We start from the raw sequence: 16,724 nt of genomic DNA, 5'->3' as shown, positions 1-16,724 counted from the left end.
TTTTACATTAAATGATTTTTGCCCTTACCTTTTCAGATGAAGTAATCATTAGCCAAAACTCCTGGCCTGACCCTGGTCACTGTTGGTCTTAAATCAGTATCATGATGCTGTTTCTGTAATTCCCCTACTATTCAGAAACTTTTTCCTAAGGGGCCAGGGCTGCATTAGTTTATGGACTGAATAGGATCCAGAGCTTGGGATGAGGTCTGAGGTCATAACAGATCATAGCTACTTGAGTCTAGAACTGGGGCTCAGAGTAGCACTGGCAGGCACCACTTAGTGAGGAAGTAAGGTCCTATATGAGAGACCAGATGGCTGCTGCCTGCGCCACAGGTGTGCATCTAGTGCACTAGCCCTACCAGAAACCAACTGGGAGATATTGCCACACTCAGATATTTTCCTCCAGAGTTCCCTCACGGAGGCAGCCATCTTTTTCCTTGCTCTTCTGCCGGAAGCCAGCACTAGGCCTCGCCCCAAACCTGAGCTGGCTCAGCACACTGCACACACAAAAAGATGGCAGTCAGGAAATAGGGACATATACCTTGGGTACTTTTGTTACTAGGATCAGTCCTTAAGGAACCAAACACTGAGGACTGTCATTTGTTTGCTGTTGCCACAGATTTACCTCCTGAGCATTTTCCCACAACTAGTGGAAACATTGGTTGCAGAATCTGGGCAACTAGATCAGCTGATCAGGAGATTGATACCAACATGTTAACAGTCCAAGAAAGGAAAGGGATATACTAGCCAGATCACAGTTCTTCGGGTGTGTGCCAACCTCACTGAGCCCTGATTTTCCTGAGCTAGACCCAAGGTTGTCTGCTAAATGTATAAGATCTTACCATAATAGAATGCAATGGGACTTTCTGTTCAATTCACATTCAACTGTTCTGCATACCCAGCTAATCCTAAACTGCTGAATAACAGAATAAATAGGGTCTTTCCAACATATTCACATCCGGAAATTACATGCAGCAAAAACTGGAATTTATTGAATAAAACTGTTGTCAGTGACATGGGCAGCACAAAGGCAGTTTTGTGGAGATTTTTTTTCTTTATTGAGAAACTTAAGACTTGGGTACATCAAATAAAACCAATTTCAGGGGGAGGCAGGTAACGACCAAATCCCATAGTAGAAAAAAAAATTAACACTGTCTGGGCTATAGTAGAACCCAGAGAATATATTCTTATAATTGAAAAATTCTAGGCGTTTTCATAATTGACCTTTTGATACAAAATGACCTAATAAATTTGTAACTTGTGGTTCTTGATGTTGAGGTCCATAGGACAAGCTAGGAAGTCTTCAAACCTTGAGCTGATTTCCACCAGGGGTTATTTGGCTTTTGAACTCTGAAATGAAAAACACCATCACAAATAATCAAAAGAATTTTGGCAAATCTTTTTTGGCTGATAAAAGTATCCTCAACTTGGCACAGCTGAGGGCCCTTTACAAGACAACCAGTTGTCTACCTGAAGTAACTGGGGCATAAAGGATTGAAGACTGAACCCAGGGCTTTACATATGATGATGTGTTCTATTACTGAGCAACCTCTACCAATAATTATTTTTTAAAAATATTTATTTTAGTTATAGGTAGACACATCTTTTATTTTAATGTGGTGCTGAGGACTGAACCCAGTGCCTCATGCATGCTAGGCAGGCACTCTACCTGAGCCAGGATCCCAGCCCCTAGATTTTTTTTTTTTTGGTGTTAGGGATTGAACCCAGGGCCTTGTATCATGCAAGGCAAACACTCTACCAACTGAGCTATATATCCCCAGCTCCACCAATAATTTTTAATATTTATCTTTTAGTTGTAGTTGGGCACAATATTTATTTTTATGTGGTGCTAAGGATGGAACCCAGGGCGTTGCACATGCTAGGCGAATGTTCTATCGATGAGCCACAATCCCAGCCCCCAATAATTAATAAAGATCTGACCAGGTGTTCTTCATGAGGAAACCATGGGATTCTCAGTGTGTTGCTATAGACTGGCCTTGAAGTCCTGGGCCCAAGTGAATCTCCTGCCTTATCTCAAGTACCTGGGCCTATGGGTGCACACTACCACACCCAGTTCTCTAAGTTTTTAATTTACAACCATTATTTTTCTTTCCATAATAACTGATCCTAATAACAGAAAAGCTTAGGTAACAGCCTGCCAAGTTTTCAGGTTATATGGCAGAAACCAGGGGTAGTGGTGCATGTCTGTAATCCTAGAGACTTGGGAAGATCTGAAGTGTAAGTCCAGCCTGGGCAACTCAGTCATATCCCATCACAAAATAAATAGGAAAAACAACTGGGAATGCAGCTCAGTGGTAGAGCACCCCTGAATTCTAGCACAAACAAAAACTGGCAGGAAGTGAAAAAGCCAAACGTACGGTTTTTCCTCGTCTAAGAGGTAGCAGCAGCAACAGCGCCCACCTTCTGGGCAGCTTCTTTCTTGGCATGATGAGCTTGTAGAACCGCCACAGCTTCATCCACCTATGAGAAATCTCCAGGTTGTCAGTGACTCAGGCAAGCCAGCTGGCCCCTCTCTGGTGTTCAGGCCCACTGGCAGAATATAGATGATCCCTGGGCTTCTGGTGCTGACAGCTTACCCACTATTCATAGCAGCAGACCCAACCACAGGTAAAACATGTCAGGGGCCACAGACGCCTCTGTTACGCACGGGTGTGCAAGTTCTCCCCACTCCCTAATCCTCCTAAGGGCTGAAGCCACAAGGTCTAAAGCAGCTCACCTTGGAGCGGAGAGACTCAGGGGACTCCAGCATGTGTAGCAGCTCAGAGTTGTCAATCTCCAGCAGCATTCCTGTGATCTTTCCAGCCAGGTTTGAATGCATTGTTTGGATAAGTGGAAACAAACGTTCGCCTGTGGGCAGGAGTTAATGAAATCTCAGTGGATAGATACTGGTGTCAAAGGTTGATCACTCTTCTGCAAGAACATGGGACACTCACCCAGCATCTGCTTCTGTTCCTGGGGTGGTGCTGCAGCAAGCATGGAGGCGGTCAGGGGCTCTTGCCCCTGCACATGGACTGCAGGCTGGGGTGCCTGGGAACCAGGACAGACAGCAGGTTAGCAAAAAGAAAAGGATCATTCAACATCTTCTAACTATGTGGAAGAGAAGTGGAGGGGTAGCTATCCTTATTCTCAAGGAACTAATTTCCTTGAGAATCCTTAGGGATTTTTAGGGGTATGCTGAGGAACAGAACATAAACATACAACCATCTTCAATGAAATGGCAAGATATCAGAAGGGAAACTGGGCGGGCACAATGGCAAATGCTTGTAATCCTAGAAGACTTGGGGAGGCTGAGACAGGATTCAAAGTTTGAGGCCAGTCTCAGTAACTTAGTGACAACCTGTCTCAAAATAATGTTAAAAAAGGGGGGGGGGGGGCTGGGTAGTCCAGTGGCACAACATCCTTGGGTTAGATTCCCAGTACAAAAAAAAAAAAGCCTACAATGCTAGGCAAGCTTGTGCTGATGTTTTGATTTACCCAGTTACCCCAAAATAAGGCCTTCTGATAAATCAGCCACAGTGAACATCTGGATAACTTTTCCCTAAAAGTTCCCTTTAGGGACAATTCTGGTACCGACAGGGCCAAAGGGTGTGAATATATAACATTTACAATTATACATATCGTCTTCATTATACCAGATATTTTTGTTGAACCAACAAGCTTTGGGGACTGTCAATATGGAACATTAATGCTAATCACAGCCCTAAAAATAGGGTCTTGTTGGCAAAAAAGACATTTTACTTAGAATTAAGCTCTGAGAAATCTTCAAGTTAGAGAATATGGGGAAGGAAGACAGCCAAAAGATCATCTGTCTACCAAGGAACTTTTAGGCCTGAAGGCTGAGTGTGGCCCCACCACAGATAATTGCTACTGATTAAAAAAAAAAGTCATGCAGGGCACAATGGTGCACACCTATAATCCCAGCAATCCAGGAGGCTGAAGCAGGAGACTGCAAGTTCAAACCAGCCTCAGCAACTTAGTGAGACTCTCAAAAAAAAATAAAAATAAAAAAATAAAGGTATGTGGCTCAATGTTTAAGTGTCCCTGAGTTCAATCCCAGGTACCCCAAACCCAAAACACTAGTTGTCTTTGCTTATGTATTGAAGAGCACAGTTGTAGAAGTAGCAAATTTCAATTTAGGCAATCTAAGCTCTCACCCCGTCCCTCAACCCCTTAATATATCTCTGAAACTATTATTTTTTTCTTTTTGAGATAAGGTCTTGCTATGTTACCTAGGTTAATCTCACTCCTGGGTTTAAGTGCTCTTCCAGCCTCAGCCCTTAGACTATAGGATCATGCCACCATGCCCAGCTGAAGTTGAATTTCTCTTCTATAAGTTGATGTTATTTCCTGCCTTAATATCTCAAAACTTTGCAGAACAGCCAAGGATCAAACAGGCCAGTGGATGAAAAAGTTATATGAAGGCCCAAGGACCTTGTTCAGATATGTCACAAAAAGAGAGTAGAACTTCTACCTACTAAGGAGGCTGAGGTGGGAAGATGAAAAATTCAAGATCAGTCTAGGCACTCAGCAAGACCCTGTCTCAAAAAGGGTTGGTAATGAGTGCTTGCCTATTATACCCCAGATTCCATCCCCAGTGCTGCAAAGACATGAAAACCAAAACCCAGGAAAGCACCTGTTTGCCTCCTATGGGGCTTTTCTGGGAAGAAGAATTTCAAGCCCTTTAGTGACACTACTCAAATCACCACACAGAATACACACCCTACCACAGACTGGGCAATGTGATACCCACTGCATGAACCAAAGCCAAGCATCTTTTTTTTGTGTGTATGTGTGGTGCTGGGGATTGAACCCAGGGCCTTGTGCATGAGAGGAAAGCACTCTACCAACTGAGCTGTATCCCCAGCCCAAGCATCTTTTGAAAATCAAGGAGAAATGGAGAAAACACCTCCAGCACCATTTGGTGGGCCTCACCTGCAGAGGCTGTATGGCAGGGTGAGGGCTGCGGACACTAGAGGCATACTTGTATGGTGCTACAGCCCGAGGAGCAGCAGCAGCAACTGCAGCACGTGGTGCAAGGTTTGGCACAGCTGTGGGAACACCTGTGGAAAGGACAATTACAATTAAAGCCCATCAGTCTGGTCAAAGACCCGTCAAATCCCATCGTTCCCCCTTCTGTGTGCATCCAATACCACCTCCAGACTGGCAGCTGTCAGTCAGCCCTTGCTGGGCGGCACCAGCCCCACCAAAGTCCATAGCCAAGCGGTCCGGGCACTCAGACCCTACAACAGACCAGCAAATGCACATCAGTGTTGGCAGCAGATGTCCAACTGGCCACGTCCCACGGAAGGAGAAATTCCAAAGCATGATCACACGACACATCACACATGGGGGCCACTACTGCTACTTTCAGGGTTGAGCCAAAGAATAACATACAACTCTGTCCACATTTTGTAATGCAGGACTTACTCTGTAAAAAAGTTTCATTGTCCCCCCACCCTACTCTACCAAAAAACAGGCTGTCTCTCTGTAGTCATCCAGCTAGCAAACTTCTAAAATTAATCTTCTCATGAGCACCAATCAGTAAAGAATGTTAAATGTAACCAGCACACCTAGAACTCACATCAGTTCTCTGTTCCTGAATCAAGTACCTACCTAAGCACACAGCTAAGATGACAGAACCAGGACTCAAAAAAACTTGAGCCCAACAAACTGACCAAGTGAAGGAAGAGCTAGCCATCCTGACTCCCTCCTCCCCAGGCCACTCTCCTATAGGCCAGTTTGCTCACCGACTCTCTGAGTGGTAGTAGGAAGGCCACGAGAGGCCGGAGCATTACCAGTTGGAGCCAGATGGCGAAGAGTTGGACGAGGCCCAGACTGACGTATAGCACTTGGCATTCCTTGGAAGCCTGGTGAGAAGATTAAAAGCGCTTACCACTGATAAGCAACAATGACCAAAAGCCAGGCTATGCCCTAGAAGGGACAAGTGCAAGAAAGGCAGGTAGACCAGGATAGGCATGATATATCCTAGGTGACCAAATCACTGTTTTCCACCACCTACCTTGAGGTCTCCCACCTTGTTGCCAGCGTGGATTAGGCCTCATCTGTGCTAACTGGTTAGGTGTGTAATATGGAGGTCTTCCTTGAGCCTGTAAGGAATTTATATTACAGGCCTGAACCAACATTAGAAGGGAAAAAAAAAAAAAAACCTCATCTCATTTTATCTCACCTTACAACTCAACCTTAGCCTACTATTCGGAATAAAGCCTACTCAAAGCCTGAAGAGTCAGTTAGTGGGAGCAGTTTTACCCTACCTCTGCTACTGGGTGTATATGTGTATGACCATGGGTAAAGTACTTTCTCATTTTATTTGAAGAGTCTTTATTGACTTCTAGAGGTCCAGTATCCAAAATCCCTTCTCTCCAACTACTGCAAACAGTCATGATCACAGGGCAGACCCACCTGTGGAACTGCTGGCACAAAGTAGCCACCAGCTGCAGGCTGGAACTGATTTAAGATAGCATTGGCAGGGAGTGCTCTCATCCCAGCTACCCGCTGCATATACTGGTTGGTCAGGTGAGCCTTTCTCTCTTCCTTCCTCTGGGCCAAGGCAACATACAGTGGCTTGGAGCCCACAATGCGTCCATTCATTTCAGTGACTGCTTTGGTTGCCTCTTCAGGAGATGAGAAGCAGACAAACCCAAACCCTTTGCTTCTTCCATCCTCCAGCATTACCTACAAATGAGACCAGCTACTTAAGAAAAAGGTTTATGTGTTGGGGATGAGGAGGGACAGGCTTGTTCTTCACAATAGTCAAAAAATCCTGGACTGTGCTGCTAAGTTACCATCTAAGCCAGAGTTCAACCCTGGCCCAGGATGTACCTGAAGCGAACATCACAACTTAGGCTTTTTTCTTTTTTTAAACATCCCCAGGTAAGCTAAAGTTTCCCAACTACGATGTGGCTAATGGTAAAACTGGGAACCTAAACATGTTTCCTAATTCTCTGAGACATCTTGACAATAGTGCTGAGCAATTTATTTGTAGAATTCATCCAGTCCAAAACCTTGGTGGACAAAACCTGAACAGGCTCTCTTGGTTAGGAAAATGCTTTGAAATATCACATGTGGGCAATTATAAAACTTCCAGGTTACCAATGACTGCCTCCTAATAGTGGCACTCAATGGGAATAATACAAAATTAGCTAGGAGTCAAACAGGGTTTCACCGAGTTGCTGAGGGCCTCGCTGAATTGCTGAGGCTAGCTTTGAACTCACGATCCTCCTGCCTTAGCCTCCCGAGCTGCTGGGATTACAGGCGTGAGCCATGGCACCAACTTGTTAGTATCAGTATCAGAGTTCACAGCATGGAGAGCCTCCCAAAGTAGAAGGCATGAAAGTTAATGCATATATCAATCCAACAACTTTCTATCAATGAGATGGGCAATAAGGTGTGTATAAACAATGCCCTACCGTGATCTTGAAAATGGGGCCCCAGAACTAAGACAGAATGCTTTTTTTTTTTTTTTTACAATTGTCAATCTGCCTACCGTAGAGATAAGCAAGACCATTATGCCCTGCACTGATAGGGGACATTCAAGCGGGTGAGACAAACCCAGAGTTGACCTTTATCAGCCTGTCTCACCTGAAGGACTTTGGGATCATAACCTGATGTAGATACTGTCCTGCCTGATAATAGATGCAGCAGATGACACAAACTTTTAGATCAGTCTCTGTCACACTCTCAAAGTGCCAAGGACATGCAGCACACATCCCCAGGTGGCCAACATTCTCTTGCTCAGAGATTCAATTTTTTTTTAAAATTAAGTTTTAAACTCAGCCCCTTAACTGATATGATCTTTAAAGAATATCAAGCAAATGATACACATTATAAAGCATGAAAAACCAAACTTTTCACTCCCTTTCCTTCTAAGTAAAACCACAGGAAAGTTCCCAACTCTAGCTCCAGAATCTTCAAAATACCTTCATCCTCAAGGAGAAAATGTGGCAGAGTTGTAGAGACAGGTCCCAAGACAAATGGAAAACAACCTGTCTGGATATCCTCTGCTCATAGTGTAGCACCATCTGTCCCCAGACCAGCACGAAGCAGCAGGAATGGGAAAGATCGGGTGCTTGAGGGCTGGAGGGAGCCATCACACTCCAGTGCTGGGAGACAGTGTAATATTAACCTAATGAAATGTCATTCTGCAGAGCATTATTCAGTAGGGTAACTGAAGGGGAAGAGGAGCTTGCTAGAATAATGTGATTGCTCTCTGAACTATCAACTCAATTGAAACTCTTCAATGAAACAAATGCCAAAAAACCTGTAAGAGAATATTCTGCTCATCCCTTCAACTCTATGCTAGGGTTTGAATCCAGGATCTCATGCATGTGCTGCAAAGGCTATGCCACTGAGCTACATCCCAGGAATACTCTGTATTCAGTCCTCAAATCTCACACTAAAATACCTTAGCACTGGTGATTGATCCAAAAGGAGAAAACTCTTTCCTTAATTTCTCATCATCAATGGTGTCATCCAAGTTCTTAATGTAGAGATTCACCCCCTAAAGGAGAAGAATCATGTTAGTTGCACTTCTACATCTCAGATTCTAAGACAGTGGTTTACAAATTGTGATCCCTTGACCCAGCAGCAGCACCAGCATCTTGGGGAACTTGTTAGAAAAATGAAAATACTTGGGCCTAACCCTAAACCATGCATTAGGCTCCATAGTTAGAACCAAACAATCTGTGTTTTAACAAGTTCTGCAGATGATTCTGGTGCTAGCCCAAAGCTGAGAAATTATTTCCCTAAGACTTAATAGGCCCATCAATGCATTCACTTTTTATCCTTCCCCACAGGGGCTTTGGCTGACCGCTTATCTCTCAGCCATCATTCCAAAGGGCCATTTTTAAGGAGCCTACAGTTAAGAGCAAATAACTTTTCTGTGCTGGAGATCAAACATAGTGCCTCACACATGGTAGGCAAATGCCCTACCACTGAGCTACATCCAAAAAATAACAAGCTGAGGCTTCTGAAATAGAGAAGCCCCTAAATAAATTATCTTTTACCCCTGTTCAACAATTCTTGTCCTATCTGGTAGTTCCATATTCTTGAAGAAGTGTAGACTCCAAGGCCCCGGAGAGTCTGATAAAGCTGGCTTTACAAATATTGCATACTAAACATTTGTAGGCTGGTCCAACACCACCTCACCTGGTATCGACTAATTCTCTCCTGTTTGAGCTGCTCAAATTTCCTTTTTAATTCAGCCTGGCGTTCTACTTTCTTCTGTGCACGGCCTACGAATATGACTTTCCCACTGATTTCTTTTCCATTCATCTCTTCTACCGCCTAGAAAGGAAATGCCCATCCTTAAAACCAAGTTGCAGAGGAAAAATGCCTTGCTGGGGAATGGTTTTTGTTTTTTCAAGTGGTACTAGGGGTTGAACCCATGAACATTTTCCTGAGCTATATCCCCAGCCCTTTTTTGAGATAGGGTTTCACTAAATTGCTGAGGTTAGTTTTGAATTTGTGATTCTCCTGCCATAACCTCCCAAGTAGTTGGAATTATAAGCTTGTACCATTGCTTGTGGCTATTTTGGAGATAATTAAGTCCACGTACTGAGAGAAAACCTTTCTTACAGGACTAAAATTAATTTCACCCCATTTTAAAGCCAGCTAAAGGAATCTAAATTCCTCATTTGTTAAAAGAGGTTAATATCTAAGTGGTGGGTTACTGGTCCAGATAATATAAAGTGGGCGATGACAATACAGTAGTACAAATACAAACATGGTGGCATGATCACAGGTTGATATTCTGGTTGTCACTAAAAATTTCTCAGGTTCTTTTGTGGGCATTTATTGAAGTGATATATACGGAGAGCCTATCAAATTGCTTTGCTCCTAAGTAGCTGCTGTGCTGTAATCAGCCCAACTCTCTGGGTTTTAGTTCCCTCACCTAGGAATGGGAAAAAAACACCTGCCTTATTTTTTCAAATGATATGCAAGTGCTTTGTAACTAGGTAAACAATGTATAGGTAGAAACCCCTAGATACCCTAGAGTACAATAGCTGCATTCAATTCACTGCTACTCAGACATTCCTGCTCTACAATGAGCTAAGCAACACCCTGTCCACACTCTGGATTCACCTCCTACAAATTCTTCCCAACCATTGTGGTATTCTCACCTTATTGGCATCTTCATGTTTTTCGTAACTCACAAAGCCAAAGCCTTTGGATTTTCCACTGGGATCTCTCATCACCTTCACACTTAGGGTCTTACCTGTTCCCCAAAAAACAGAACTATTAGTGAAACCATCTCTACTACAGCTTAAGGAGACAAAGCAGCTCTCTAGGAACTTGAACCAAACCTTCGACTAAACCTAGATGGATCTAAGACAGAAAGAGACACCATGCCTACTCTTCTAATTCTTTCTGACCTAGTAGCTAAGATGATTGTAGAGACAGAAGGAGAAAGGATAAAGTAAAGGCCTGGATCTATCTCTATCCACTTTATCACAGATAAGTGTTTTATTTCTGGGTCTGAGTGCTTTGTCTCTTAAGTAAACTTAAAATGATTCTAGGGCTGATAGACTACCTAAAGGAACAAGTGGGGGCAAGGACCCCAACTTACCAAATTGGCTGAACAGCTCTTTTAGACTCTCATCATCTATTTCTTCCCCAAAGTTTTTGATATAAACATTGGTGAATTCCTTAGCTTTGGCTCCAAGCTCAGCTTCCCGCTCTTTTCGAGACTTGAATCTGCCCACAAACCTACAAAGAAACCATGAAAAATAGTGATCACCCAGGAGAAAAAAATATGGCTTCCTGGGGCCCAAAGGAATGCAGGTTAAAGGCTGACAGGAGAGGTTAAAACACATGAGGTCCCCATCCACCACCAAGAGAAGCTCAGAGATGTCCCAAGTCCCCAGCGGAAAGAGAAAGAGGCAGGACTACCCTGCGAGGACCAGCCCCAGGGCTCCTGGCTCAGACCAGGGCTACTCCTACCACATCATACTGCCTTCGTGAAGAAACCTGACGACCAGGTTTTAAAAACGTCATTTCTGTGCATCTATGTAAATGCATAGAAAAGGTCTGGAAGGACATAAACCAAACTGTTAACAGTGGTTAGTCTTAGGAGTGAGATTGTTGGAGTGGGATTTTTTTTGGCAGTACTGGAGACTGAACCCAGGGGAACTCTACTACAACTGAGCTATATCCACAGCCCTTTTTTTCCTTTTTAAAAATGAGACAGTGACTTGCTAAGTTACCCAGGTTGGCCCAGCACCTGCAATCCTCCTGCCTCAGCCTTAAATTGCTGGGATTACAGGTATGTGTCACCACATCCACCCAATCTTTCCTTTTTACTGCATTCATTTTGGTGTACTCAATAAAAAAAAAAAAAATACCTCTGTACATTGAACATTTTTCTGTTTCTTTCTAGTGATACCTGTACAACCCCCACTAAGCACAGAGACATTATAAACAACCAATCTTCTGGTCTATTCAACACCAAAGGACAGAGATGACTTTCGCTTGTAAGAGCCAAGGTGTATAGTCCCTTCTCTTCCCCGCATGGCTGAGTCCCCTCTCCACATTCCACAGTAATAACCACACCAGAGCAACAAGATGTGTTATGAAGTGTCCACAAAGGAATGGGGTTTTTCTTTGTAACCAAATTTAAGTATCACTGTGGAGCCAGCCTTAGTCAGTCATAGGTTAAGAGAATGGAAAACTAGAAGGACAATTTGGCATCAACAACCAGAGACCCATGAACAGAACTGAGTCAAAGGACAGCCAAGGTCGCAAAGCTAGTATACAGCTCCTGGCCAGCCCAGGGCCCTCTCCACTCTGCTGCTGGCCAAGGCCCCTGCTCAGAGTGGGCTTAGAGCTGCCTTCCAGCCAGCCCCAGTTGCCGATGCTCACAAAACCCACAGACGGATGCCTTTAAGGGGAGAGGCGGCAGGCAGGCCATGGCTTGGGCAGGGAGCCCACCTTGGCGAGTCAAAAGAGCTGCCATGGCTCAGGCAGGGAGACTCACCAGCCCTGGAGTGGAGAGGTAGGAGCAGGCCACACTTGGGCCGAGAGAACCAGTAGCCGCCTTGTGTGTGCCAGTTAATACCGAGGTGGGGCCACGGCTGGCTCATGCGATGGTTGTTGCTCCAGACTGGGACACTCACACTTTGCGGTCATTGAGGAGCATGCCATTCATCTTCTCGATGGCCTTGTCGGCAGCCTCTTGGGTCTCGAAGTGGACAAAGGCATAACCCTTAGAGCCGTTCTCATCACACACTACCTGTGTCAAAAGAAAAGGCAGACCACTTTAGCACCACTTATCAGCTCCAGAGATGCTTGATTGATGCTTGATGCTTGTCCAAGGCAGCCAACTCTATCAGCTATGCTCTAACATTTAGCCCAGGACCAGGAACCTTGCAATGTACACTACCTACAAATGGTTACTGCCAGTAGGCTGCTTCTGTTTCCAAATAATGATCTCTTGTTCACTTTTATTAGAAGAATTTTAGTTTTGTGTAGGGTCAAGCATATAAACCATCATTATGTATGTTTCACAAAGCACGCCACATAAACAGAAGGCAGGCACAGTAGTGCACACCTGTACTCCCAGACTTGGGAGGCCAAGGGAAGATGACTGCAAATTTGAGACTAGCCTAGGTAAAAAATAAAGGCTGGAGACAGCCAAGCACAGTGGTATACATCTCCAAACCTAGTGACTCAAGAGGCGAGCCTGGGAAGCTCAATGAGCCCCTGTATCAAAGAGAAATAAAAAGGGCTGGGGATGCCAGGTGCAGTGGTGCACGCCTGTAATCCCAGTGGCTTGGGAGGCTGAGACAGGAGGACCACGGGTTCAAAGCCAGCTTCAGCAATGGTGAGGCGCTAAGCAACTTAGTGAGACCCCGTCTAAATAAAATACAAAATAGGGCTGGGGATATGGCTCAGTGATTGAGGGCCCCTGAGTTCAATCCTGAGTACCAAAAAAAAAAAGGTAAAGAGGAGGCTGAATTTATGATTTTAAAATGGTTTAAGTAGAGCTTCCAGGAGAACACACACTTCTCAGGTCATCACGTTTCCCTTATTCAAAACAAAAACATTTTGAGCTTCTAAAGCTAGAAAACAGAAAAGAATTTTCAGGATAAGGAAAGAATAAATGAACCAGAAAGCACCCACTGGTTATACTGGATTGTGCCCCAACATTAAACATTCAGAACTTTAAAAATTCCATTTCTAGCACTTTGAAAATTATCGTATACCCCCTTGACCCCAATCCCAAGCTAGCTTCCCATTTGGTATTTTAAGAGTCAATTATTCCACTGAAATCATTTTTATCCATGCTTACCTTGCAGGACAGAATGTTCCCAAAAGCAGAGAAAGTATCATAAAGTGCCTTGTTATCTATAGATTTGTCCAGATTCTTGATGAAGACGTTTCCCACACCAGATTTTCTCAAAGAGGGATCCCTCTGAGACCACATGATCCGGATTGGCTTTCCCTTAATCACATCAAAGTTCATGGTGTCCAAGGCCCGCTCAGCTAGAATAGAGAAACGCATTTTAATCAAGGATGTAAAACATCAACTCCGGTGACTGCCATAAGATTACAAGGACAGATTACACTAATGTTTTTCTAGGTAATCACTGACAAAAGTCAACCCTGCTGAAACAGCCTTCAAAGCCACCAAGATCAGATACGACATCACTTTTGACTAAGCTTTATCATTTATAGAGACTTTGCAGCCTATGTCCACAGTGACTCAGGTAGGATGATTGTAATTATCATGATTGAACCCAGGGTCTGGTGCACGGTAGGCAAGTGCTCTGCAGGATGGCTAAGTTGTACAGCTAACTATATATAGTATTTAAAAAATTATCATTTTCTGATACCATCCCTGAATTCAGTCCAGCTTCTTTAGTGTACTTGAAATTAAACCCAGGGCTTTCCCCATGGTAGGCAAGCATTCTACCACTGAGCTACATTCCTGGTCCTTTTTAAAATAGCTGGGATTACAGGTGTGTGCCACTGTGTCTGGTATCAGCCCAGTTCCTTAACAGTTTCAATTTCAGGAGGGCCTATACTCGATGGGGTCTAGGCCTTTGGACGCATTAATCTAAGTTCTATGGATTCTAGGAATTCAACTGCCCTGGTGACCGCATTCTCCATCCATTACATTGGGCACTTCCTTAGCTTCCAAATCAAGATCGTGTAAAGGACCAAAGGCTATATATATGTGCGTGTTTATGTTACAGGTAACCCATCACCTGAATGCCAGAACACTTCCTTCCCTTCATTGGTGGCAACTTGTCCTTGTTATCTCAGTGACTACACTGAATAAATGACATCACCCAGAACCCCTTCCACAAAGGAATTAAAGGAGTGCAGGAAATGATTCCTTGCCTCAAAGTATTTCATTTAAAAAGGGGACAAAACTCCAACTCTGCCCCCCTACAGGTTCATCTGTCCAATCCAACAAAAAGGAATCTTTTCACTCATTTCCAACAATTTTCCACCTTCCTCAGAAGGTGCGCACATTTGTATGGGGGATGACTGGGGAAGGGGAGACAACAGGACAGATCCAAGCCAGAAAAGTCCAGGTACAGACAAGTTTGCTTGGTGGTAGCCATCTGATAAATTCACCATGGGACCTCAAACCACTTTGTTAATTAGCAGTAAAGGAACTCATTCCAACACAGGTCCTGGTCTATTCCCAGACAGTACTGCATTGGGCAAGTCTGGCTAAGTCTGACAAATTTGGCTACACTTATTTATAGCATGGAGAAGTCCTACAGAGGTATGTGTTGGCAGACACACTGACCAATGGCTTCTGCTATCTTCAAGTGACAGGACTTTGATTCAGAAGAGCCAAGGAGGCAGGCAACAGCTATCTTACCCAATACCCCACCTCAGAAGTCACGTTCAGCTACCTCCTTTGTGTTCCAAAGACATAACTCAGCTCAGAGTACACTGGATTGACAGTAAGCAGCAATATTTTGTCAACTAGTCCAATTCTCTGTTCTCAGCTATAAGCTGGGCAAGTAACATTCTCTGCATCATGGACAGTGAACAAAGTAGGGACAAAAATAACAGGGACCTGAAGATCCTTTGACACAAAATGGCTTGTTTCTCCCAGTAATGGTCTCTGCAGTTGTTCCCTTTTAATCTGGAGTCACGTGCAGCCTCTGATTAAGTTTCCTCTGGGCTCACTTGTGCCATGCCTGCAGCATACCTCTCCATTGCTCAGACAATCTGGGTGGCAGAACTCTGCACTGGGAGTCCCTACCTGAACTCCAACTTTTTTTGCAGTTCCTTTTCCTTCACTGGAGTCTTATTTTCTTCAGATAGGATGAAGTAAAAAGATTTTTGACAAGAGTAAGGAGCTGGCCCAGCACAAGTAGTACTGGTGGCACCAACTTAAGCTCCTTGAGGCTAATGTACAAGATTGTTTCCTTTGCTTCCTATTTGCCCTAAGCCATCCCTTATCAGCACAAAATCAAGTTAAAGGTGGGAGGGGCTAGCAGTGTTGCAATCTGAAACTTCTGCAGGGCACTGTTTTTTAATAGGCCTGTGTTTGAGGGGCACGTGCCCATGACCACTGGCCAGGCCAGGGAGGTTCTGCAACCGCTCAACCTAACTTGGACAGAACCAGACATACGGGAATAACAAAAAATCACTTCATTCAGATACGGATTTACAGCTTCCTAGCATTCCCAACCACCACCATTACCACCATTAGTCAAGGTCATCTAGTTGGCAAGTGGTGGAATCAAGACTGAAACTCTGGCTGTGGAAACAAGCCAAGCTATGTGCTCAATACCTGCATCCTGCTTCCCACTATGGCTTCTGTGGCAACATGCTGTCCTGATGCCCCCTCCCTGGCCAGAGGGCCCTCCTTAGAAGATGACCCTTAATGTCCCCCGAGAGCCTATGAATGTGTAGGCTCGACTTCTACTCACCGTCGGCTGGCTGCTGGAAGTTGACGTAGGCATAACCCAGGGAGCGGCGGGTGATCATATCGCGGCAGACCCGGATGGACAGCACAGGCCCGGCAGGACTGAACTTTTCGTACAGCATGGCCTCGGTGACGTCCGAGTGCAGGTCGCCCACGTACAGGGAGGCCATGGGGTAGCTGCTGGCGGCAGCGTTCATCTCCCCGCCCCCCACCACCCCGAGCCCCGCCAGGAGGACTTCTTACGGGGCCCACCGCAGGACAAAAGGGGCTTCTCTCGGAGCCGTGGCCCACGCCGCGGCTCACAGGTGGCACAGAGCGAGGGTGGGAAGAAGCTGCAGCAGGGAGGCTCAGAGGCAGGACGAGAGAGTTCGGGCAGCTCACACGGGACCGCAAAACCTCACACAAAGGCTCTCAAAAACAATATGGCCCTCTCCGGGAGTTTGTAGTTTCCAGCTGTCCTGGCTCGAAGCTCCAAATTCCAAAAATTAAGGGGAAAAAAAGTGGGGAATCCCCTTCCTTGGGGTCAAAAATTCTTCAAGAGGCAGCCAGATGCTACCCACGGCGGCCTTGGGGACACGCGTTTCTCAATAAATATAGGCCCCGGGCTCCCGGAGGTTTAAGATTACAACAGCCAGGGAAGAGGGAAACTGAATCTTTGCGGGTGCCGACTCGGCCAGCCCGGGCGGGAGGCGGCGGCGAAGGGCAGCACGGACACGTGGTGCGCCGGCCGGCGGCGGGGGCGAGGGCGCGGGGCTGCCACGCGGCGCGGACGCACGGACGGACGGACGGA

General features: G+C 45.2%; 1 protein-coding gene and 1 non-coding gene across 9 annotated transcripts; both read right to left on the bottom strand.

Annotated features, from left to right (window-relative positions):
* Positions 1-970: 970 nt before the first annotated feature.
* Pabpc4 (poly(A) binding protein cytoplasmic 4) lies at positions 971-16,724 on the bottom strand. 8 transcript variants are annotated; one of them, XM_015485225.2, is made up of 16 exons: positions 15,939-16,724; positions 13,328-13,521; positions 12,153-12,268; positions 10,607-10,746; positions 10,161-10,255; positions 9,187-9,324; positions 8,444-8,539; positions 6,442-6,714; positions 6,041-6,128; positions 5,817-5,888; positions 5,175-5,261; positions 4,954-5,081; positions 2,955-3,048; positions 2,738-2,868; positions 2,379-2,481; positions 971-1,350 (listed from the first exon to the last, which is right to left on the bottom strand). In XM_015485225.2, the coding sequence occupies exons 1-15, from the start codon at positions 16,129-16,131 to the stop codon at positions 2,392-2,394; spliced, it is 1,935 nt and encodes a 644-aa protein (XP_015340711.1). In that variant the 5' UTR covers positions 16,132-16,724; the 3' UTR covers positions 971-1,350; positions 2,379-2,391. The 8 variants fall into 8 exon arrangements, with proteins under 8 accessions (XP_015340711.1, XP_015340709.1, XP_015340710.1 ...); XM_015485223.2 differs by having other exon boundaries at positions 5,769-5,888; positions 15,939-16,718; XM_015485224.2 differs by having other exon boundaries at positions 5,769-5,888; positions 6,056-6,128; positions 15,939-16,718.
* Positions 7,976-8,108, bottom strand: LOC125610423. The gene has a single exon (XR_007340443.1). It is a non-coding gene; the product is annotated as a small nucleolar RNA SNORA55 (small nucleolar RNA).

The sequence above is a fragment of the Marmota marmota genome, unplaced genomic scaffold (genome assembly GCF_001458135.2).
Source record: "Marmota marmota marmota unplaced genomic scaffold, marMar, whole genome shotgun sequence".
Lineage (NCBI taxonomy): Eukaryota > Metazoa > Chordata > Mammalia > Rodentia > Sciuridae > Marmota > Marmota marmota.
Note: the sequence above shows the minus strand (reverse complement) of the source record. Positions and strands in the feature narration are given on the sequence as shown.